This window comes from Salvelinus alpinus, chromosome 14 (assembly GCF_045679555.1).
Source record: "Salvelinus alpinus chromosome 14, SLU_Salpinus.1, whole genome shotgun sequence".
Lineage (NCBI taxonomy): Eukaryota > Metazoa > Chordata > Actinopteri > Salmoniformes > Salmonidae > Salvelinus > Salvelinus alpinus.
In genome coordinates, this window is record NC_092099.1 from 35147450 (window position 1) to 35173522 (window position 26073).

At 41.4% G+C, this 26073-nt stretch overlaps 1 protein-coding gene across 1 annotated transcript in view; it reads left to right on the plus strand.

Annotated features, from left to right (window-relative positions):
- The first annotated feature begins 19755 nt into the window (after positions 1 to 19755).
- The window catches only part of LOC139538850 (leucine-rich repeat and calponin homology domain-containing protein 1-like), a 92102-nt gene continuing 85784 nt past the window's right edge, over positions 19756 to 26073 (plus strand). Inside the window, exon 1 of the mRNA XM_071341339.1 lies at positions 19756 to 20091. Coding sequence (XP_071197440.1) covers positions 19875 to 20091 — 217 coding nt within the window. The 5' untranslated portion in view covers positions 19756 to 19874. The remainder of the gene's footprint in view (positions 20092 to 26073) is intronic.

Consider the following 26073-nt stretch of genomic DNA (forward strand, 5'->3'; position numbering starts at 1 on the left):
TCAGAGCCTTCACAGTCAGCCCACTAACACCTCTCTCAGACCACAGTAAAATCACAGTGTATCTGAGAAGAGCAGAACCCAACCAAGAAGCATCATGGCCCAATAAACTACATGGTACTAAACAAGCCTATAGATGGAGTGCAAACAGTACAGACATCTACCAAAAAGCAATTAGTAGCCAAAAAATACAATCTCTCCTGGACAACTTTTTAGCCTTAACATTCTCCTTCAGCAATGAAGGTGTAAATTTGGCCGTTAGGAACATAAACTTTATATTTGACAAATTAGCCTCCTTGGCTAATCTAAAGAAGCATAAGAGCAAACCAAAAATAACAGATAATGAAAAATGGTTTGATAATGATTGCAAAAATCTAAGAAAGTCATTGAGAAATATATCTAATCAAAAACACAGAGAACCAGACAACAAAAATATACGCCTTCAATATGGGGAAACACTGAAGCAATACAAACGCACCCTAAGAACAAAAAAGGAACAGCACATTAGAAATCAGCTGGATGGAATTGAGGAATCCATAGAATCAAACCACTTCTGGGAGAATTGGAATAAATTAAACAAACCTCATCATGAGGAGTTGGCTATCCAAAATGGGGATATGTGGAGAAATCACTTTGCAAACCTCTACAGCAATATAACAAAGAGCCCAGAACAAAAAGATATACAAGAAAAATTACAAATCCTTGAATTAGCAGTCAAAGACTATCAGAATCCTGTGGATACCCCAATTACAGAAGAAGAATTATTGGAAAAAATATGCAATCTCCAACCCAAAAAGGCCTGTGGTGCTGATGGGATCTTAAATGAAATGATCAAATATACAGACCACAAATTCAAATTGGCTATACTCAAACTCTTCAACATTATCCTCACTGCAGGTATTTTCCCCGATATTTGGAACCAGGGACTGATCACACCAATCTATAAAAATGGAGACAAATTTGACCCAAATAATTACAGAGGAATATGCGTTAACAGCAACTTGGGGAAAATTCTCTGCAGTATTATAAATAGCAGACTACATCATTTCCTTGACGAACACAACGTCCTGAGCAGAAGCCAGATTGGATTTCTAAAAAATTATCGTACAACTGACCACATTTACACCCTCCACACTCTAATTGATAAACAAGTTAACCAAAACAAAGGCAAAATCTACTCGTGTTTTGTAGATTTCAAGAAAGCATTTGATTCAATTTGGCACGAAGGTCTTTTTTATAAACTAATAGAAAGTGGTATTGGAGGGAAAACATATGATTTTATTAAATCAATGTACACTAAAAACAAATGTGCGGTTAAAATTGGCAACAAGCAAACAGACTTCTTCTCTCAGGGGCGGGGAGTGAAACAGGGCTGCCCAATAAGTCCAACATTATTTAACATCTACATTAATGAATTGGCAAAAACATTAGAAGAATCGGCAGCACCTGGTATCACCCTACACAACACTGAAATCAAGTGTCTGCTGTACGCAGATGACCTGGTGCTGCTGTCTCCCACTAAAGAGGGGTTACAGCAACACCTAGATCATCTTCACAGGTTCTGTCAGACTTGGGCTCTGACCGTTAACCTAAAAAAAACAAATATAATGATATTCCAAAAAAGGTCCGGAAATAAGGATGACAAATATAAATTCTATTTGGACACAGTTCTATTAGAACACACCAAAAACTACACATATCTAGGACTAAATATCAGCAACACAGGTAGCTTTCACATGGCTGTGAATGAGCTGAGAGACAAAGCAAGAAGAGCATTCTATGCCATTAAAAGGAACATCAAAATTGAAATTCCAATTAGAATCTGGCTCAAAATTTTTCAATCAGTTATAGAACCAATTGCTCTATATGGCAGTGAGGTATGGGGTCCACTCTCTAATAATGAATTTACTAAATGGGACAAACATCCAATTGAAGTATTGCATGCAGAGTTTTGCAAGACTGTATTGCAAGTACAAAGAAAAACTCCAAATAACGCATGTAGGGCAGAATTGGGCCAATATCCCCTCCTCATTCGAATAGAAAAAAGAGCCATCAAATTTTACAACCATCTAAAAACAAGTGACCCTAAAACATTCCATCACACAGCTCTACAATGTCAAGAGATGAAACCAGAGAAGAGTCCCCTCAGCCAGCTGGTTCTGAGGCTCAGTTCACCAACCCAAACCAACCCCACAGAGCCTCGGGACAGCCCTCAGAAAATCTGGCCCAACCAAATCATCACAAAACAAAAAGAAAAATATATAACCTATTGGAAAGACACCACAAAAAATCAAAGTAAACTTCAATGCTATTTGGCTCTAAACAGACAGTACATGGTGGCAGACTATCTGACCACTGTGACTGATAGAAAACTGAGGAAAACATTGACTAGGTACAGACTCAGTGAGCACAGTCTGGCTATAGAGACCGGTCGTCACAGACAAACCTGGCTGCCCAGAGAGGACAGGCTGTGCTCACTCTGCTCCAGGGGAGAGGTAGAGACAGAAGTGCATTTCCTACTACACTGTGACAAATACTCAGACCTAAGAGCATATTTCTTTCCCAAAATTACAATTCAATACAAAGAATTTGAAACTATAAAAGATGAAGAAAAATTCAAATATTTATTGGGTGAAAAGCCAAAATGTGCAGTTTTGGCAGCCAAATATGTGTCCTCCTGCCACAGCCTGAGGGACAGCCAGTGAAAAATGCAAAGTAATGTTGATAATATTTCCCATTTAGCTTAGTTTTGTTTTGTCTTTCGTACCAGGTCATGTGTCTTCTCAGTCATGTTGACACTGGTCTACTACTGTTGCTTTAATGTATTGTTGTTCTGATTAATATTGTTGTTGTAGCTGTTATTAATGGTAATCCCATGTCCACTACTACTATTATTATTGCTGTTAGTACCACCATTTATTTATATATAAATATATATATATTTTGTGTATATATATACATATATATTTTATTTAAATTTTTCGATATGTATACTTTGACAATGTAAGTAATAATAACTTGCCATGTCAATAAAGTCAATTGAATTGAATTGAATTGAGAGAGAGAGAGAGAGAGAGAGAGAGAGAGAGAGAGAGAGAGAGAGAGAGAGAGAGAGAGAGAGAGAGAGAGAGAGAGAGAGAGAGAGAGAGAGAGAGAGAGAGAGAGAGAGAGAGAGAGAGAGAGAGAGAGAGAGAGAGAGAGAGAGAGAGAGAGAGAGAGAGAGAGAGAGAGAGAGAGAGAGAGAGAGAGAGAGAGAGAGAGAGAGAGAGAGAGAGAGAGAGAGACTTATCATGGATACATTTTAGAACTATTCTCACATTAATGTCACAACTCTCCTGTGAGGATACGAAGGATCAGGTTACAGTGAGTCCGCTCTACAGTGCTCTCGCTCTCTCCCCTGCAGAGGGCGAGAGGGGTGAAGTTGGTCATTTTATGATGGTCGTAAATACCTTGTAGAAACTCTGCAGGATGGTTGGGAAAGAAACCTTTTGTTACAAGGAGATTCCTCCTGCCAAAACTACAACATAAAAAGGTTGAATAATGAAACAATATTTCTGTAACCTAACAGTTGGAATGGTCCGCGGGTACTTAAAGAACAATTATGTCAGATCAGTTGTTGTTTTGGGATCTCATTAAGGACGGTATAACAACATAACTGAATCTCTGAATGTGTATATTTCCCATTTATCAGGTTTACATCCAAATGTTGTGGAATTTATAGGATTAAATACGAAACTATTTGTGAGAAGATGAAATGTGATCTTGGCCTTCTAAATGAGAAACTGATTTCTCATGTAAAGTTTATCCAGTCAGTAACCATGCCCACATGAGCACAGACTTTATGCCAAACATAATGGAACGCTCTTTTTCCCCAAGTTTTTTAAAGGACCCACTGAAGAATTCTCTATAGACCAGTTACATGCAGCGCCTGCTGAATACGTTACAAATGGTTAAGAAAACTACAAGATCAGACCAAGCAGGCGGACGGTGTTGAACCAGATGTCACGAATGGTCAGACTCTATGAGACCAAAAAAACATGGAGCGTGGCTGCATGTTGAAATGATTAGAAACTCTGAAAGAAGATGACTACACAGGAACATTCAGTCTGCAGCTGTTTAAGTACTTTAGTCTAGTAAACTCTGCCGAGAACCACTGGGTGGTACGTTGAAAGATCCATTCTAACGAACACTTCCTCTTGAAGATCCGTTCTCACAGACACTCCAAAACCAAGAAGCTACGACTACAAAAGACATGGTGATCTCTGGTGGACAACCAGAGACTTACACAACCAGAGACTTTCTGTCGGTTACTCCCCGTAGATGGATTGAGTGTTTTCAACAGAGAGACAGCAAAGACATACACGCGTAAATATACATTGCAATTATTTCGAATGCACAGCCGTTCATGTGCAAAGTATTCACATTTCCATGAGCATAGTTATCAGCTATATGTATGTTAGTGGAATTCCTTTCCCTCTCCCTTTCCCTCTCTTTTGAATCTGCCATTTGTGTAACAAGCCAAAATATTGGTTTAGTCCACTAGGGACTTTTCATTGCATCATGTTAGTAATCAATGTGTAAGCTATCCTATTTGTGTGTTTATGTAATTCTGTGTGATTATTTAGTTTAGTTAGTAAATAAATAATGAAGCCAATTTGTGTATCGCTGATTCATCATTTATGCTAGGGTTCGTGCAGATATCCAAGAGTTTTGCGACTGTGACTGATGTAAAATATATTTATATCTTTAGAGTATAGTCGGGCGATAGTAACTCGTTAAATAACTTTTCCTGTGGTTCCCCAGATTACTACTTAATTAATTGTTATATGATTAATTTAATTGCGTAATAATTGAACGTGGTATGTAATTATTTTATAAAATAACAGTCAAACACATTAATGATAGTCAAGACACAACATTAATCATATAGTTTGCACACAAACCACCGCCCGTTCATTAATCATTAATGCATTTACGTGTGAGTTCTTTTGTTCGCTGTTTATTTCTGTCGCTGATTGTCCGGAAGGGTCTGGACCCGTCTCTTCTGCTGTTGTTCAGTCTGGAAGAGAGCAAGCTATGTCGATGTTCCCATTGGTGATGAGCGTAGCAGGATAGTCTCACTTAAATTCACTTTTCTCGATATCTGACTTAGGACAGCTAATCAGCCGTACCAGTGATTGCCTGGAGGATGAGCTTCTCGCCTACACCTCGTGTTGATTATTCAAGATTCAGCATTTAAACCACTTTAGACGTGGGCTGCAACTCCTCTTCTTTCCCGGTCTACAATGTTCATTCTTAGCCAGTCCTTTTAAGCACTCTGGTAGAAAAGGACAGTTCCATCAGGCTGACACGCTCTTCTGACCTCACTCGGGGTGTGGCTACTTAATGTGAAAGGATATGATTGGAAGTTATCTCTTTGTCTCCTAAAATCACATTCCTATCTTAACAAAAATACTTCCATTATTTTTCATATCATATGCACAACTTATTGGATAGAAACTTGACAGATAAAGGGTATATACTTTCCAAGTAACAGTATTTTGTCCATACATTTTTTTATGACATCACAAAATGAAAACCAATAAGACATCCGCTTTCTACAGCTCCCCACTGACCATTCCCCACATTCTTATGTTAGAATTATTGTTCTGGCACAGTGGTCTAAGGCACTGCATCACTGTGTTAGCTGTGTCACTAGAGATTCTGGATTCGAGTCCAGGCTCTGTCGCAGCCGGCCGTGACCAGGAGACCGATGGGGCGGCGCACAATTGGCCCAGTGTCGTCCGGGTTCGCGGGGGATTTGGACGGCAGGGATGTCCTTGTCCCATCGCGGACTAGTGACTCCTGTGGCGGGCAGGGCGCAGTGGACGCTGACACGGTCGTCAGGTGTACGGTGTTTCCTCCGACACATTGGTGCAGCTGGCTTCCGGGTTAAGTGGGCATTGTGTCAAGAAGCAGTGCGGCTTAGTTTGGTTGTGTTTTGGGGGATGGATGGCTCTCGACCTTCGCCTCTCCCGAGGCCGTATGGGAGTTGCATCGATGAGACAAGACTGTAACTACCAATTGGATACCACAAAATTAGGGAGAAAAAGGGGGAAAAAAAAAATATATATATATATATATAATAAAGTAATAAATAAATCATTATTGTTCCAGTATTCACATTTGACCGTGTTAAAATTTAGTCAGGAAAAGTCTGTTAACAAAGAACATTCCTTGGGTTAAATACTGGAGAGGGGAAAGAAAGTATCCTTCTCCTGTAATTTACAACAGGGTGTGAACTGTTGACCATCCAGCAGCTCCATCCCCTTTTGTGGGAGAGAGAGAGACCTTGTTACTGTCAAGCCCCGCCAGTCGGATCTGACCCATTCTGATCCTCACAGGTCAGTCATGACAGTGGCTACCACAGCATTCTGCACCGATACACCATCCCATCTGGTTTGCGCTTAGTGGGACTATCATTTGTTTTTCAACAAGACAATGACCCAACACACCTCCAGGCTGTGTAACGGCTATTTGACCAAGAAGGAGAATGATTGAGTGCTGTATCAGATGACCTGGCCTCCACAATCACCCGAGCTCAATCCAATTGAGATAGTTTGGGATGAGTTGGACTGCAGAGTGAAGGAAAAGCAGCAAACAAGTGCTCAGCATATGTGGGAACTCCTTCAAGACTGTTGGAAAAGCATTCTAGGTGAAGAGGTATGAGAGAATGCCAAGAGTGTACAAAGCTGTCCTCAAGGCAAAGGGTGCCTACTTTGAAGAATCTAAAATATATTTTGATTTGTTTAACACTTTTTTGGTTACTACATGATTCCATGTGTGTTATTTCATAGTTTTGATGTCTTCACTATTACTCTACCATGTAGAAAATATAAAAATAAAGAAAAACCCTTGAATGAGTAGGTGTGTCCAAATTTTTTACTTGTACATATATGACTGTATATATATATATTTATTTATACTCAGGACTCCGACATTGCTTGTCCTAATATTTCTATATTTCCTAATTCCATTGTTTAACTTTTTTAGATTTGTGTGTAACGTTGTATATTGTTAGATATTACTGCACTGTTGGAGCTAGGAACACAGGCATTTTGCTACATCCGCAGTAACATCTGCCAAATATGTGTATGTGAGCAATTACATTTGATTTGATTTGATTGTAAATAACTCTGTTAAAATGTGCCTTTGATTTGTGTGTTTGACAGCAGGGTGGCATTTTGTTTACCACAGTGATTCTCACTTCCTGCAGCTAGGTCCTGATGCTCTGATGGTTGTTTTAGCTCCTGTCTGGGAAACTACTGTTTCCTGAAGCCACACACTAGCTGCTGTGCAAGGCCCTCCGCAGAGCACAGCATTATGGGAGAGCGCAGGGAACTTAGTATGGACATGAGGGGGTGGATACAAGACTCAAGATGAAATCAGTAGGGTGATTTGGAAAGCCATAGTCAGTCAATCAACAATATAATAATACTTGTAGGAAAGGTTTTCATCATTAGCTCACAATCTGTGGATACTATGGGAATAGAAGGGTTCAAAATACATGTAAAACATCACAGCACGGCTGAAAAATATACTACATGACCAACAGTATGTGGACACCTGTTTATCGAACACCTCATTCCAAAATCATGGGTATTATTAATATGGAATTGTTCCCTCCTTTTCTGCTATAACAGCCTCCACTCTTCTGGGAAGGCTTTCCACTAGATGTTGGAACATTTCTGCGGGGACTTGCTTCCATTCTGCCAGAAGGGCATTAGTGAGGTCGGGCACTGATGTTGGGCGATTAGGCCTGCCTCACAGTCGGCATTCCAATTCATCCCGAAGATGTTCGATGGGGTCGGCTCTGTGCAGGCCAGTAAAGTTCTTCCACACCAATCTCAACAAACCATTTCTGTATGGACCTCGCTTTGTACACGGGGGGATTGTTAAAGGGCCTTCCCCAAACTGTTGCCAGAAAGTCGGAAGCACAGAATTGTCGAGAATGTCATTGTATGCTGGAGCGTTAATATTTCCCTTCACTGGAAGTAAGGGGCCTATCCTGAACCATGAAAAACAGCCCCAGACCATTATTCCTCCTTGTAAAGGGAATTATATGCTTAATGGTAATGATTAAAATATTCCACCCTGAAACCATATAATTGTATGAAATTTATTAGAATCATAAAACTATAATCTGATGATGTGTGTAGTTTTAGTCAGAATTAGAACAAGGACCGTTTGTTCCTTTTTAGTATGTAAGCAGGGTGCAAGTGTGAAACAAATGATAAGAGGAGCTATCGACAGACAAGTTGTACTACTGTGTTCCTTACAGGACATTCTGTCTCCACCCGTGGAGGGGAGAAACTGTTAGGCTTGCAGAAAATTATGAAACATGTTGCAGATTAAAGAAACAATGTATCTGTTTAGTGGAAAAACACAGACTGTCTGAGAAAGGCGTAGCTTAAGATTTGAACTTGTTTGTTTGTGTTATAAAGACTGTGTTTGCATTCTTGACTTTAGAACGTTCTCATGAATAAACTGTACTAACCTTTTGCATAAACTGAGTCTTTGCCTAATTATTATTAAACCCATGGTCTTACAAACCTTGGGGATTGGTCAAAGCTATTGATTGTTAGTTATTATCATTGTGATTGAAAATTCTCATGACACTCCTCCACCAAACTTTACAGTTGGCACTATGCATTCGGGCAGGTCGAACCCAGATTCGTTTGTTGGACTGCCAGATGGTGAAGCGGGACTCATCACTCCAGAGAATGCGTTTCCACTGCAGCCAGCTGATTCTTAGCATTATGCATGGAGATCTTAGGCTTGTGTGCTGTCACGCCCTGACCTTAGAGAGCTTTTTATGTCTCTATTTTGGGTTTAGTCAGGGTGTGATTTGGGTGGGCATTCTATGTTCTATTTTCTATGTTTTTGTATTTCTTTGTTTTGACCGGGTATGGTTCTCAATCAGGGACAGCTGTCTATCGTTGTCTCTGATTGGGAACCATACTTAGGTAGACCTTTTCCCTCCTTTCTGTGTGGGAAGTTGACTTGTGTTTGTGGCACTTAGCCCTCGTGAGCTTCACGGTTGGTTTCTTCGTTCGTTGTTTTGTTGGCGTCATTTTCTATAATAAAAGGATAATGTACGCTCACCACGCTGCGTTTTGGTCCACTTCCTTTGACGACAGTGACATGTGCGGCTGCTCGGCCATGGAAATCCATTACATGAAGCTCCCGACGAACAGTTCTTGTGCTGAAATTGCTTCCAGAGGCAGTTTGGAACTTGTTGCAACCGAGGACATACGATTTTATGCGCTTCAGCACTCGGCAGTCCCGTTCTGTGAGCTTCTGTGGCCTACCACTTTGTAGCTGAGCCCTTGTTACTCCTAGACGTTTCCACTTCACAATAACAACACTTACAGTTGACCGGGGCAGTTCTAGCAGAGGATAAATTTAACAAACTAACTTGTTGGAAAGGTGGTATCCTATGACGGTGCCACATTGAACGTCACTGAGCTCTTCAGTAAGGCCATTATATTGCCAATTTTTATCTATGGAGATTGCATGGATGTGTGCTTGATTTTATACACCTGTCAGCAGTTAGTGTGGCTGAAATAGCCGAATCCACTATTTTGAAGGGGTGTCCACATACTTTTGTTGATAGTCGTGGCCAAACGTTTTGAGAATGACACAAATATTAATTTTCACAAAGTTTGCTGCTTCAGTGTCTTTAGATATTTTTGTCAGATGTTTCTATGGAATCTTTTTCAAGACCTCTGCAATCCGCCCTGGCATGCTGTCAATTAACTTCTGGTCCACATCCTGACTGATGGCAGCCCATTCTTGCATAATCAATGCTTGGAGTTTGTCAGAATTTGTGAGTTTTTGTTTGTCCACCCGCCTCTTGAGGATTGACCACAAGTTCTCAATGGGATTAAGGTCTGGGGAGTTTCCTGGCCATGGACCCAAAATATCAATGTTTTGTTCCCCGAGCCACTTAGTTATCACTTTTGCCTTATGGCAAGGTGCTCCATCATGCTGGAAAAGGCATTGTTCATCACCAAACTGTTTCTGGATGGTTGGGAGAAGTTGCTCTCGGAGGATGTGTTGGTACCATTCTTTATTAATGGCTGTGTTCTTAGGCAAAATTGTGAGTGAGCACACTCCCTTGGCTGAGAAGCAACCCCACACATGAATGGTCTCAGGATGCTTTACTGTTTACTGGCATGACACAGGACTGATGGTCACCTAGTCTTCTCCGGACAAGCTTTTTTCCGGATGCCCCAAACAATCGGAAAGGGGATTCATCAGAGAAAATTACTTTACCCCAGTCTTCAGCAGTCCAATCCCTGTACCTTTTGCAGAATATCAGTCTGTCCCTGATATTTTTCCTGGAGAGAAGTGGCTTCTTTGCTGCCCTTCTTGACACCAGGCCATCCTTCAAAAGTCTTTGCCTCACTGGGCGTGCAGATGCATTCACACCTGCCTCCTGCCATTCCTGAGCAAGCTCTGTACTGGTGGTGCCCTGATCCCGCAGCTGAATCAACTTTAGGAGACGGTCCTGGCGCTTGCTGGACTTTCTTGGGCACCCTGGAGCCTTCTTCACAACAATTGAACCGCTCTCCCTGAAGTTCTTGATGATCCGATAAGTGGTGCAATCCTACTGGCAGCAATATCCTTGCCTGTGAAACCCTTTTTGTGCAAAGCATTGATGACGGCACGTGTTTCCTTGCAGGTAACCGTGATTGACAGAGGAAGAACAATGATTCCAAGCACCACCCTCCTTTTGAACCTTCCAGTCTGTTATTCGAACTCAATCATCATAACAGAGTGATCTCCAGCCTTGTCCTCGTCAACACTCACACCTGTGGTAACGAGAGAATCACTGACATGATGTCAGCTGGTCCTTTTGTGGCAGGCCTGAAATGCAGTGGAAATGTTTTTGGGGGATTCAGTTCATTTGCATGGCAAAGAGGGACTTTGCAATTAACTGCAATTCATCTGATCACTCTTCATAACATTCTGGAGTATATGCAAATTGCCATCATACAAACTGAGGCAGCAAACTTTGTGAAAATTAATATTTGTGTCATTCTCAAAACTTTTGGCCACGACTGTATATATATATGTATGTCACGTGAATGCTGTATATAAAAGTACCATGTATGTAGTATGTAACATTTTATGTGTAAAATGTATGTAGCGTATACTTAACAAAAAAGTTATTTTTGTCCTCTGAAGATGGGGTTGGTGGATGGGTTAATAAAATAAATAATAATTTAAAAAAAGACAAGATGAATAGGAATGCTATTTTAGGCTGTTGTATGATGACTATGAGGAATATTATCATGGTTAATCAGATGTGCGATGGGTTTGTAACTGTTTGTTTGTTTTGACTTTTAAAGGACATGTTAGTGCTCCTGGTTATTTATCTATTGTCTGCCCCATAATATAGTACATCCCCATCACATAATACAAACATGTGATATGAACCACATTAACTCAGAGAACACTCTTCTCACTGACACATCCTTCTCTGTCATGGCTTTGTTTCCCACACCCCTAAATGGCTTCCTCTCCACATCCTCTATGACCACATATCTGATATGACTGGGTTGGTTGGTTGACTTTGCATAATTTTACTACACATAAATAACAATAGTTAATAAGAGAAGTTGACAATGAAAATAATTCATACAAGAGTATTACATTTAAAAAAAAATCTTGCCTATCTTAATTTCAACTTTAATAACCCCTCTTCCATCCCACTTCATATCCATTGTCAGTGGACACAACAGAGTGTGTCTTTGGGGGGTGGATGCAGGTTTTGGCCCCTGAGTCCCTGTATGGTTCCCCAGTGCCCCACAGCTCTTCTGACTCAGACCCCCTCCAAGGCCTACAGCACCATGTCCACCACTATGAAATTAGCATTCTCCTACACACCAGGCATGAAGCATAATGTCACACAGAGACTTATATGCTTCACAAATAATTAATAAGCATATATTTTTAGAGAGGGTGGGAAAAGGGTTGTAAGGACCAGTTATAACACACAATATGGAAACACTAGCTGGAGTGGTCTATTACCTTGTCCAGATAACAGCCAGACTTGAAGATGTCTGCGGAGCAGTGTGTAATATCACTTGACCGTTTATCCTTGATAGGCACTGAAAACTTCATAGCACAATGTGTGTGGGTGTTCTCCCTTCTTTTCATAAGCTATTTCACATACAGTACACCAGTCTGTATATGTAAAGATGTATAAAGTCTGCCATATCAGGACAGCTGAAAAGGTTACCTAATTGTGGATGGGCATCCGAGTTGGATACCCGTCCACAATTGTTCCCTTCAGGGCCCCCCAAGCTCTGGCCCATGGGGACCCCTGAAGGAACATGGAGCCTGCTGGTAAGCAGGTCGTTCAGGTTGGCCAAGAGGGAGACACAGCGTGGCTTATTTGACTGTGCCTCTACACCACCAGTTGACTTCTCTGCTGCCAGTGTTGGGGGCTCATTAAGATGAAGGTGATATCGGTCAAATGTTGATGGGGGGTCACTACTAAGACCCAGAGGTGTCTCAATAGTAGGGGGCGACACAGACAGCCCTGTATCCCCATGCCACGGTAAGGACTTCTTCTTGTGGGAGATAACGGGGCTACTTCTAGTAAGGGGATATTGGTCATCACCTGGGAACAGCAGAGAGGGGTCCTGCTGCCTGTTTGAGTCGCTCCCTGGTACTTCATTACTCTTATAGTGTCCTTCATCATCATCATCATGAGAGGACTGCCATATCTGCCTTTATTCCCGCTGCTTTCTGTCTCAGTGCAGTGTCTGTGTGGTGGGCTTAGATAAGGTGATGTCGGGACAGTGTCCCTTCGTAGAGGAGAGGCAGTGCCACCACGACTGACCACATGCACACACATAGAGAGATTTTCTATGAACACAGTTACAGTATATCTCAACTTCCTTCAAAACAACTTCTCTTGTACTTGCTGAATGAAAATTGAAAACTATCAGCAGAAAATATACAAATGTATATTGAACAAATAAATGTACGCAACATGCAACAATTTCATATACAGTTAATATAGAGAAATAAGTCAATTGAAATAAATGAATTAGGCCCTAATCTATGGATTTTACTGGGAATACATATATGCATCTGTGGGTCACTGATACCTTAAAAAAAGTAAGGGTGTGGATCAGAAAATCAGTCGGTGTCTGGTGTGATCACCATTTGCCTCATGCAGCGCAGCACATCTCCTTCGCATAGAGTTGATCGGGCTGTTGATTGTGGCATGTGGAATGTAGTCCCGCTCCTCTTCAATGGCTGTGCGAAGTTGCTGGATATTGACGGGAACTGGAACACGGTGTCGTACTTGTCGATTCAGAGCATCCCAAACATGCTCAGTAGGTGACATACTGTATCTGGTGAGTATGCAGAACTGGGACATTTTCAACTTCCAGGAATTGTGTACAGATCCTTGCGACATGGGGCCATGGGTTATCATGCTGAAACATGAGGTGATGGCGGTTGGATGAATGGCACGACAATGGGCCTCAGGATCTCTGTGCTTTGAAATTGCCACTGATAAAATGCCATTGTGCTCATTGCCTGCCCATACCATAACCCCACCGCCACCATGGGGCACTCTGTTCACATCAGCAAACCGCTCGCCCACACAATGCCGTACATGCTGTCTGCCATCTGCCCGGTACAGTTGAAACCGGGATTCATCCATGAAGCTCACATTTCTCCAGCGTGCCAGTGGCCATCGAAGTTGAGCATTTGCCCAATTAAGTCGATTATGACGCCGAACTGCAGTCAGGTCAAGACCCTGGTGAGGACGATGAGCACGCAGATGAGCTTTCCTGAGACGATTTCTGACAGTTTGTGCAGAAATTCTTCGGTTGTGCAAACCCAAGGTTTCATCAGCTGCCCGGGTGGCTGGTCTCAGATGTTCCCGCAGGGGAAGAAGTCGGATGGGGAGGTCCTGGGCTTGCGTGGTTACACGTGGTCTGCTGTTGTGAGGCCCGTTGGACGTACTGCCAAATTCTCTAAAATGACGTTGGAGGCGGCTTATGGTAGAGAAATAATTTTTTTATTCTCTGGCATCAGCTCTAGTGGACATTCCTGCAGTCAGCATGCCAATTGCACAGTCCCTCAAATCTTGAGACATCTGTGGTATTGTGTTGTGTGACAAAACGGCACATTTTAGAGTGGTCACGGATACCTTTAAAAAAAAGTAGGGGCGTGGATCAGAAAATCAGTCAGTGTCTGGTGTGACACCTCATGCAGCGCGATACATCTCCTTCGCATAAAGTTGATCAGGCTGTTGATTGTGGCATGTGGACTGTTGTCCCACTCCTCCTCTTCAATGGCTGTGCGAAATCACTGGATATTGGCGGGAACTGGAACACGGTGTCATACTTGTTGATCCAGAGCATCCCAAATGCTCAATAGGTGACGTGTCTGGTGAGTATGCAGAACTGGGACATTTTCAACTTCCAGGAAAAGTTGAAACTTCACATTTTAGAGTGGCCCTTTATTTTCCCCAGCACAAGGTGTAACTGTAAAATGATCATGCTGTTTAATCAGCTTTTTGATATGCCACACCTGTCAGGTGGAGGGATGATCTTGGCAAAGGATAAATGCTCAGGGTGTAAACTAATTTGTGCACAAAATTTGAGATGAATAAGCTTTTTGTGTGCATGAAATGTACAGTACACTGTGAAATTTGCATGATGGCATTGTTTGCATTAGTATGTACAGAAGATATATCCTCATCTCCAACATTACAAGGTAATTCGACAGATGAGCAAGCGTCCCTAGCAGTTTCAGTCAGGCATCACCAGTTGCAGTAGTAAGCTACTTCTTATGACATCTTCCCATGAAGGTAGATACAATAGAAAGTTATAGAATATATTCATATTACAACCATAGGTATCTCTATTGTGAAGGGGATATTTTCACATGAACACCAACCTTTTTTATATCATGTGAGGCCATATTAGAGTTGGACAGTCAAGTGCTGTTTGAAGGAGGACATTGACTTTGTAGAGCTCCTCAAACAAATACAGAATTTGTCTAATAATAATCTTCTGGATCCATAAACAAACAATATTATCATATTAGAATATTGCAAATGAACAATATATCAATGGGCAGGTCAAGCCTATACAGTATCTACAGTGTGTTCAGAAAGTACTCAGACCCCTTGACTTTTTCCACATTTTGTTACATTAAAGCCTTATTCTAAAATGGATTGAATTGTTTATTTTCCTCATCAATCTATACACAATACCCCATAATGAGAAAGCTAAAACAGGTTTTTAGATATCATTGCTAATATATCATTAAAAGAAACGTAAATATCTGTTACGGTGCCTCCTAACGGAGGAAGGTGCAGGACTCAGGAGCAGGAGAGTTTAATGTGCAGTCCCAACACAACTACAACATGGGACTAAAACACGGCCAAAACGAGATTGCCACACACACAGGGAATAAAGCGTAACACACACGGAGGAGAAACCTCGACTACTAAACTCAATACCAAAACGGCACAACTGCCGAGAGAAAAGAAACCCTGTGGTGCAGACACACACCCCTAAATAACATAACCACAGAAAACAATCCCGCACAAAGACTCGCAGGCAGCGGAGGTAAATATACCCACCGAACTCAACTATCAAGACACAGGTGTAAACAATACAGACAGACACAAACGAAAAGGAAAAATGGATCGGTGGCAGCTAGTAGGCCGGCGACGACGACCGCCGAGCACCGCCCGAACAGGGAGAGGAGCCACCTTCGGTGGAAGTCGCGACAATATCACATTTACATAAGTATTCAGACCCTTTACTCAGTACTTTGTTGAAGCACCTTTGGCAGCGATTACAGCATTGAGTCTTCTTGGGTATGACGCTACAAGCTTGGCACACCTATATTTGGAGAGTTTCTCCCATTCTTCTCTGCTGATCCTCTCAAGCTCTGTCAGGTTGGACGGGGAGCGTCGTTGCACAGCTATTTTCAGGTCTCTCCAGAGATGGGTTCAAGGCGCTGGCTGGGCCACTCAACGACATTCAGAGACTTGTCCCGAAGCCACTAATGCGTTGTCTTGGCTGTGTGCTTAGGGTAGTTTTCCTGTTGGAAGGTGAACCTTTGCCCCAGTCTGAGGTCCTGAGCACTCTGGAGCAGGTTTTCATCAAGGATCTCTCTGTATTTTGCTCCATTTATCTTTGCCTCGATTCTGACTAGTCTCCCAGTCCCTGCTACTGAAAAACATCCCCACAGCATGATGCTGCCACCACCATGCTTCACCGTAGGGATGATGCCAGGTTTCCACCAGACGTGCACTTGGCATTCAGCCCAAAGATTTAAATCTTGGTTTCATCAGACCAGATAATCTTGTTTCTCATAGTCTGAGAGTTTAGGTGCCTTTTGGCAAACTCCAAGCGTGTTGTCATGTGCCTTTTACTGAGGAGTGGCTTCCGTCTGGTCACTCTACTATGAAGGCCTGATTGGTGGAGTGCTACAGAGATGGTTGTCCTTCTGGAAGGTTCTCCCATCTCCACAGAGAAACTCCAGAGCTCTGTCAGAGTGACCATCGGGTTCTTGGTCACCTCCCTGACCAAGGCCCTTCTCCCCCGATTGCTCAGTTTGGCTGAGCGGCCAGCTCTAGGAAGAGTCTTAGTGGTACCAAACTTCTTTAATTTAAGGATGATGGAGGCCACTGTGTTCTTGGGGACCTTCAATGCTGCAGACATTTTTTGGTACCCTTCCCCAGATCTGTGCCTCGACGCAATCCTGTCTCGGAGGTCTACGGACAATTCTTTCAATCTCCTGGCTTGGGTTTTGCTCTGACATGCACTGTCAACTGTGGGACCTTATATAGACAGGTGTGTACCTTTCCAAATCCTGCCCAATCAATTGAATTTACCACAGGTGGACTCCAATGAAGTTGTAGAAACATCTCAAGGAAAAACAATGGAAACAGGATGCACCTGAGCTCAATTTCAAGTCTCATAGCAAAGGGTCTGAATACTTATGTAAATAAGGTATTTCTGTTTTTGTTTTTTTATACATTTGCAAAAATAAAAAATAAAAATGGTTTTCACTTTATTATTATGGGGTATTGTGTGTAGATTGCTGAGGTTTAAAAAAATATATAATTTAGAATAAGGCTGTAATGAAACAAAATGTGGAAAAAGTCAAGGGGTCTGAATACTTTCCGAAGGCACTGTATACTGAAGTTAAGATACATGTACACCTGCAGCAAGTAGTATTGAAACCATAGGAACAATCACAAATGTGATTATTTCCAGAATCTCTGAAACAATTTAATATTCTATCCAACTGTAAAGTAATCACCATTTTGTATAATCCCAAAACAGAGGACATGGTCGAACGTGAGTCTTTTTGTCATGTGACGTCTAAAATCATACAGCTGTAAAATTGTCAACTTGTTGAGCAAGAAGTGGGTCGGATATCTTTACATCCAACATTTAATGTTGGGGGTCTCATTCTGTTGTTATAAGTGCTCTTATAACCACACGTCAGTGAATGACAAGTTTAGGTAGCTGAGCTCTTTTAATATCTTGTTAAAAAATTTGCACTGGTCTACTTCTCCAGTTCAGCAGTCCAAGTTAAATTAGGGAGTGAGCTCCTATGTTTTTGTGTAATTAAAGTTTTATCAAAGGTCAAAGGTGTCAGAGTTTACTAGGAGTGGTGGGTTGGAGTCAGGCGCAGAGAGCAGGGGGTTCGGTAAATCGTAATTTATTCTCCGGCACGGTCACGCCAAAATACAGGGCGCATAAAACAGACCAGCCCAAACACAGGACCAAACAGTCTGGAGAAAACAAACACGAAAACACATCCACATCCACAACCACAACCACATCCACATCCACAACCACATCCACATCCACAACCACATCCACAACCACATCCACATCCACAACCACATCCACATCCACAACCACATCCACATCCACATCCACAACCACATCCACAACCACATCCACAACCACATCCACATCCACATCCACATCCACAACCACATCCACAACCACATCCACAACCACATCCACAACCACATCCACATCCACAACCACATCCACATCCACATCCACATCCACAACCACATCCACATCCACATCCACATCCACATCCAACAGAGTAACAATCCCGCACAACCCTAGGCGGACCTAACAGGCTTAAATAGACATAAATCAAGAAACGAAACAGGGAACAGGTGCAACCAATAAGACAAAACGAAAAGGAAAAAGGGATTGGTGGCGGCTAGTAGACCGGCGACGACGACCGCCGAGCGCCGCCCGAACAGGCAGGGGAGCCACCTTCGTTGGGAGTCGTGACAAAAGGCTCACACTCCAAGTAGTGTCTTAGAACTCCAAGTGGTGTCTTATAATTACTACATATTATGTTTGACCTGAAAAGTGTTATAATACTCATCCCAACATCTCACAAATCTCTGGTGAGGATTGAGTTATCATTCACAAATAGATTTAACCTAATCCTTATGTAGTAGTCTTGCTTATTAATGCTGAGATCAACAATAATTTTTTTCCAGCTTTTTATTCCTGTTAGGTTCCCCTCGGTGGGAAGTAATGTCTTGTCCAGCATGAAGGAGATGTTGTAGAAACCAGCCTTAAGCATATTGAAACAACCTAACAATTGTGTGTCACACCACAATGCAGCTTGAACAGATCGGGGAAGTATGATACTAAAAAAGTAGCATTTAATTTTTCTTGTACTCATGTTCTGCTAATAGTAAAATATGAAGTGAGGGGATGAAACTGACAAAAAAGTGACATGAAGATATGGACTGACTTTTCAGGCGCTGAAAAGAAATAGTAATACTGTCATGAATATTGGGAATAGCAGAATTATAGGTTATTTGTTGAGCTGGGTTCATCTGAAATAGAATCTAACAGGCTTTTACCTGCTCCAGATGGCACCAAAGACGATACATGTATCATAGTCTGACACCACCTCACTCACTCGTTTCTTTCTGTTACTGTATGTATCTGAAGGCATCTCTCATTCTCTACCTCTCGTCTCTCTGTCTCTCTTTCACTCTCTCTCTCTCTCTATGTGTGTGTACAGCCTCCATAGTGTGATCAGTGATCAGCAAACAGCATCTCTGCTGATGCAAGGTTATTCAAGCGGTCGACTCAGCATTCTCATTGGCAGTGAGCCCCCCCTCTCTCAATTCAAAGGGATTTATTGGCATGGGAAACATATGTTTACATTGCCAAAGCCAAGTGAAATAGGTAATAAACAAAAGTTAACAAACCATTCATAATGAACAGTACTCTCTCTCTCTCTCTCTCTCTCTCTCTCTCTCGCTCTCTCTCTCTCTCTCTCTCTATCAACAGGCTAGACTACTCATTTGTAGACTCATTGAACTCTAGGAATTATCATTCAAGATATGATATGAAATGTATGATATGAATGTTTTTCTGTAATTGAGTTAGAAGTTGTTATGCAGGCTTACTAATCATTCAAAATCCGTAGTCACAATGTTTACTGCATTCCCAATATCTGTTTTGTGTCACTCAGTTTATATGAACTACATATATCACAGATGTAGCCTACGGTACAGACATTCGTGTCATACAAGTAGCTCTAGGTTTTGAAGGGAAACTATGTCAGTTTTCTGTAGGCCTATAGTCAGCAGGGGTCGCAAAATCCTAATCTACCAGTATGCAGTTGGCCTGGCTACAGTTCATTGTAGTACAGTGAATTGCGCAGCCGCATGGGAGCGGAGGCAATTCCGGAAATTCGCGCACCGCTGAAGTCTCTCCCGTAGTTTGTGCCTGGATACAATCGTCGTAGAGCATTTCATTTGCAATAAAGGTGAGGCGAATATGGCGACGTTGGGACCAGACCCTCGTCCACATTCCCAGCTCGCATCTGCCTCTATACAAAGTAACATTAGCGGCAATACCGTGCCAACTAACCGCGGCTTGGAAAGAGCGTTGGAAGAAGGAGCGAACTCCGGGTTTTTTAACCTCAGCGCCAGGAAACTCAAAGAATTCCCTAGGACAGCATCTAATTTTGACTTATCAGATACAGTGGAAGCAGGTAAGAATAGAAAACACTGTATAATTTTTCTGAATCTCTTCCGCTCCTGCGCCCAGGGTTCCCGACAAAGTGCATGGATTTGGGGAATTAGGTATTGAGAGGAATGGTGTTGTATTCTGTATAAGCGAAGATAACTTGCTGTGTGGAGTTTGTTTGAATTAACAATATGTTTCCATTCCATTACACAAAAATTAACATGATTGAGAATTTTATAGACAGACAATGGACATGCTGTGCCTGGCCCACGACTGAGTTTCCCCCTCTAGATGCGTAGAATAAGCTTTGGGCCAGATGTTCAGTATTGTGCGTAGAGGCAACGACATAATGGGGCATTATAGATAGCTTGGGCATACCGTTCCAACTATAGGCTACCTCTGGCTGTATGTTAACTACAAACAATAACTGAACATCACGCTGTGTAATTGTGTCCAAAATATGTCGTGGAAATCCCCAAATTATTTCCCAGAACCATACAATCTTGTTTTCGGTTTCACACTGACTGCAGCCTATGCAGGACCTAGGGCGAAATGATGGTGTAGATATTGGGGAGGATGAACAGTAGATGGAGGTCCGGGGAGCTTTATTTGTTTGTAAACTTTTTTATATGGAGGGGTATTTAGAAAACACAGTATAAGGTATAAGTGCAATGTCACAAAAAATATATATGTTAGGAATTGTATTTCTTATTTTTTGGCAAATAACTAACTTCCTGCTTTTTAACACGTTTTTTAACACACACACTTTTTAACACATAGAACATTTGCAGTTTTATAATGCTATTCTTAACATTTTGTCATGAGTCTGAAAGAACATTTAGCAGTTTTAAAGCTAATTTCCTGCAACTCTACACAGTTTGTCATGGGGCAGATAAAAATGTGCTGTTTTTATAGCTCATCTCATACTATATTTCATATTTTTCAATGAGGATGCGAGAACGTTTAGCTGTTTTAAGGCAAATTTCCTGCTACTTTACACATTTTGCCATGAGGTTGAGAGAATATTTTGTTGTATTAAAGTAACTTTCCAGGGAAAATCTCACGTTTAAAAGTTCTGTTAACTCATACCCAAATAATGTTGTTGAATCATCCTATACTTGTATTTGTGGCCAAAGCATAAATTGGAGAAAACACTTTAAAAACCCCACCTCAAACTTGTATCATAAACAGACTGTTTAAAAAATGCTTGCTATTTCCTCAAAGAGGGAGCTGGCCAATCAGTGGTCTACTCGCAATAATATTTTTAATGACCTGTATACACCCACACCATTCTGATGTTGGGGTATGCCCACAACATTCCAACAAAGAAAAGCTGCCTTTAAATATACTTAATTGCCCTTTTTTGGAAATAAAACTATTTCACTCATATTATAATGAATTATAGTTCATATTTCATAGAAATCTGGAAAAACTGGTTAGTCACTTTAAAGGTTGACTTCGGGTAAAAACACAAAAATAACCGATCAATGCACCATCATACCAGGTCATTTAATGTATTTAATAATAAATAAATAAAACCAAATCAATAAAAAAAAAATGTAAATGGCATGTTATATGCCTAGTTAAATAAAGGTAAAAAGAAATACATAAAAAACAAGTTATTGAAGGGTCGAGACAACTTTATTATGATTTCACGTTTCAGAGAAACTTACACCAAACAGCAAATCACTTCGTCATCCTCGTTGTGTACAGTAGTATGGGGGCCCCGAAAAAAAACATGAACAAAGGCTCCAAAAACACCCAAATGCATCCTTTTAGAAACAGCAAAGCTCTCAGTATAGTGATGTAGGTCTTTTAGATATTGTACACATGAAATTGTGTAATTCCGAACTTCTGCAGCGTTATATTCAATTTTGTTGCGACTCGAGCGATACCTCTCTGTCTATTTTACAGATAACTACCAAAATAAAGAAAACACTTGAGTAAATGAGGGATACAAAGTAGAGGTTGACACGGGAACAGTGCTCCCACTGCCTTCATTCCCCAAATCTCGTAATGTGGTTATCAGCTGTGTACAGGTAACTGTCTCCTAAGCAGCAGCCACAGAGCAGTTGCTATGGTTACTCACACGCGAGTGGCTGTATCGCGTTAGTGGAAACCAAGACTGATCTCAACGTCAATCTTTGACTAGCAGAAGTTACTTTTTGTAGCAGGTTAGGATAATTGACATGGAAGGTTAGGATAATTAGGTTAAGGTTAGGAATAGAGTTAGCTAAAATTGTCCCTAATGCGGCTTGAACATATCTAGCTACAACAAGGCTTGCCCTGAGAACAGTCTTCGTTTCCACGAATGTGATGCTGTTGCAGAGCGGGGACAGACAGACATGCAGCTAGGAGGGAGTTATTTCAGAGATTTGGGCATATAAATGAGCAATGTACGGGACAGTTATTTTTATTGTGATTGGACAGGAAAGTTCCGGTGTTACAGAACGGTTGCGGGATCAGGACAGTACAGGTAAAATAATTGACAGGACAAGACACGACAGAAATGAATAGTCACTCCTGTGTCAACCTTTAATACAAAGTATATTGAACGCATGGGGTGCTTCCACACTTCTAGAATCTAAGCCAACACGCATTGAAGCTGTTCTGACGCCTCGTGGTGGTTCAACTCCCTATTAAGACATTATACAGTGTGTTGGTGTTTCCTTTATTTTGGCAGTTACCTGTAGCAGCAGGCTGCATGGTAAATGGAACCGCTCGAGAATGCTCGAGTCGCGTAAAAGGGAATATAACATTACGGATAAAGAATGAAAACTGTTTTTGGAGATTCTGTTCATGTTTTTTCAGTTTCTCTAAAACATGTGAAATCACAAAAAAGTTGTTTGGACCCTTCTACAACATGCCATTTACATCAAAATAGAGATTTGGTTGTAACATTTCTCCTTTAAAGCTAATTTCCTGCAATTCTACACATTCTGCCATTGCTTATGACGTGTTCATATGCTATCTGGGGGACCTCCAGTGGGCCCCCAACTCCCCCCAGAAATTATTGGGCGGACGTGTCCCCCCATCCCCCGTGGCAATTTCGCCAATGTCCTGGACAATAAAGTTTGCATTGTGTCAACCAACAGTCACACTATGAACTTCATTATTTTGTACTCTAGATTGGTTGGGCCATGCATGACTGAGCACAACAGCAATTCACCATTGACCTGTGAGCCATTTCAGTAACCTATAGCCTAGTATGAGTTTGACAGTAATTCCCTGTCTTTGTGTGACTACCCTGTCTGCATGTTTTTAGGACTGCACACATAATTAGACAGTAACTACTTTATGTGATGCACATCACTATAGAATAGAGAAATTTGATTGTAAAATAAATCATTGCATTAGGCTTAAAGAGTGCCTGGGTTTGGAAGCAGTAGGCGGGGACTTCCAGTTCATCGTACACATTCTGAATTTATGATACTAAATTACAGTTGGCAACATTCCATCATCCTTGTCCCCACAAACACACACCAGAGGCAACAAACAGGCCGTTAGCTACTCTTCTGTCGTCAGTCAATCAGTCAGAAGGAGTGTTTCTTTATATGCACAGCACCACTATAACCACGTCTGAGGAAGGGATAAGGCTACACTGATGACTGGTCGAGGAAGTATCAAATCCAAAGTGTGCTTTGTTATTTTGCATGGGAATTCCCTTGATTGCGGTTGCACCTTTAACTGTGATGACATCATGAATCGGCTGTAATATTGTACCTAGAGAACGAGTCACTACAGGATAGCACTGTCAGGTATCAAAAGTATACACACTCACACAGTTGTTCTTACTAAACTTAGGAAAAGTCCCAAGCGCAGTTTCATATCTGCCTAAAACCAAAAGATTACATCTACACGGTTCCTACACGTTAGGAACTGTGTACAGACGGATGCTGGTATGCAATACCACATTATGTGGCCTGAATCTGATGTAGGTGCCCTTTTAACCCCCTGCACCCATTTCCCTGGCATTGAGTTCCACTCTGACTGAGATTGATCCGTGGCCCTGGTCGACTGCCACAGCAGGGGGGCCAGAGGACTGCTAGCTATAATTAGAGGTGACAATTGCTCTACTACTGTCTGACTGGGTTCACACACTGATAACATTACTCACAGTTAACACACACACACCAGGGCTGTGAATTGCCAGGGACCTCACAATACGATATTATCATGATACTTAGGTGCCGACACAATATGCACTGCGATTCTTACGATTCTATGTGTATTGCGATTCAATGTTCCAAACATATTGCTCACCATGTTTACTCATGGCTTTGATCAGTCATGTAAATAAAAGTGCTGAAAACAAATTGGCTCACTATTTAAAAAGAAGATGGAGAACAAGCTACATGTATGAAGGAAAAATACTGGAGTTTTGTTGCAGGTATAGCCAACTAGTGCAAAAATAATACTGCTATATTGTCAAAACGATACTATATATTGTCATAAATAATATCCCGATATGTAACTGTGAAGATTTTTCCCTTACACACACAGCTATTGACCCTACTGCTCTGTCCACTCACTGCAAACTTCACTCACAGTTAACACACAGACAAGCACTGGGACACACAAAGTGCTTACAGTTGAATTGAGCGAACATTGTAACAGTAGGCTAGTATCTTCACCCAAACTGGTCTGTTAGGTTTGGTCACTCACTCTGTTGTTTATAGATATAATATCAACGGGTAACGTCAACATTGTTGGGTATATCAACATTGTGAAGTTGCACTGGGATGAAGGAGAAGACTATATTTGGATAAAAAATATAGTTTCTCTAAAATTAGCTTACGGTAGTTGCCTTCAAAATGTGTTTAACTGTATGAGTGTGTGTACACAGATGGAGATCTTCCTTACTCTTTGATGTTATGAGGGTCCTAAAGGTGTTTAGCATTTAATAGGTCCTATGGGTCGAATCAGATAGCCGAAAGTAGAAGAGGACATTTCAACAACATTACCATTCTGTCTTCAGGACCTCAGAGCTCAACTCACCCAGACCAGAGGAGACCTTTTTAGGCTGTCTCTAGAAATAGCCTGATTGATTTCATAATGATTCCCAGGGGAGGTTTTTGAGGAAATGGGAACCATACAGAAATGTAAGAAAGTCATCCGCTTCAGCTAGTGACGAATGTTGCCTGAATGTTTTGGTGATGTTATGTATCTGATGGTAGCATTTTTCTCCTTGGTTATTTATGTTTCAGATTGTAATAGTCAGTTCTAGTGGTTTTATTGGCCTGTTCTGTAGAATGGGCAAGAAATGAAACTGCACTGCAGCCTCCCATTCTATTCTAAACAGCAGAGAAGGGCATTTCTGGCATCGTTTCAAGGCATCCATACATACACATTCTGTAATTACATCATATAGCCAGACTCTCCCTCAGTGTGTGTGTGTGATAAGTGGAGGCTCCTCAGAGGAGGAAGGGCAGGACCATAGTGAATTTTTTATTTTTATAGTGAAACATATAAATAAAAATGTTGATTTTAAATCTATACAAAATATATTCACGTCACCAAATTATTGATTAAAACACCACGTTTTGCAATGAAGGTCTACAGTGGCCTCAGCAGCACTCTGTAGGGTAGCAATAGTACTGAAAGCATAAGCTACAGCTAGCTAGCACTGCAGTGACTAAAATGTGGTGTGTAGTTGAATCAAAGAGAGAGAAAGACAATATTTGAACAGTTTTTAACAAATACATTTCTTCAAATATGAAGGAGAAGCATGAGAGAGAGGGAGAGTTAGCGATGTTTGGCCTACTCAAACACCCAGCTCAAACAGAGGGAAGCTATGTTAGCTAGCTGGCTATGGCTATCCAAATTTGGAGCTCTTCCAAGTCAAGGTAAGCTTTTGGTTTTATTAATTTATTACCACCGGGGTCGCCGGTGTAACTGCTAAAGTGCTTGCTCTGCTGACTACTCTACTGCATGATTGTAGCGGGTTTACTAATGCGTTAGTTCTATTAGCTATGTTTACTATGACTTTAGATAATATGGTGACAAT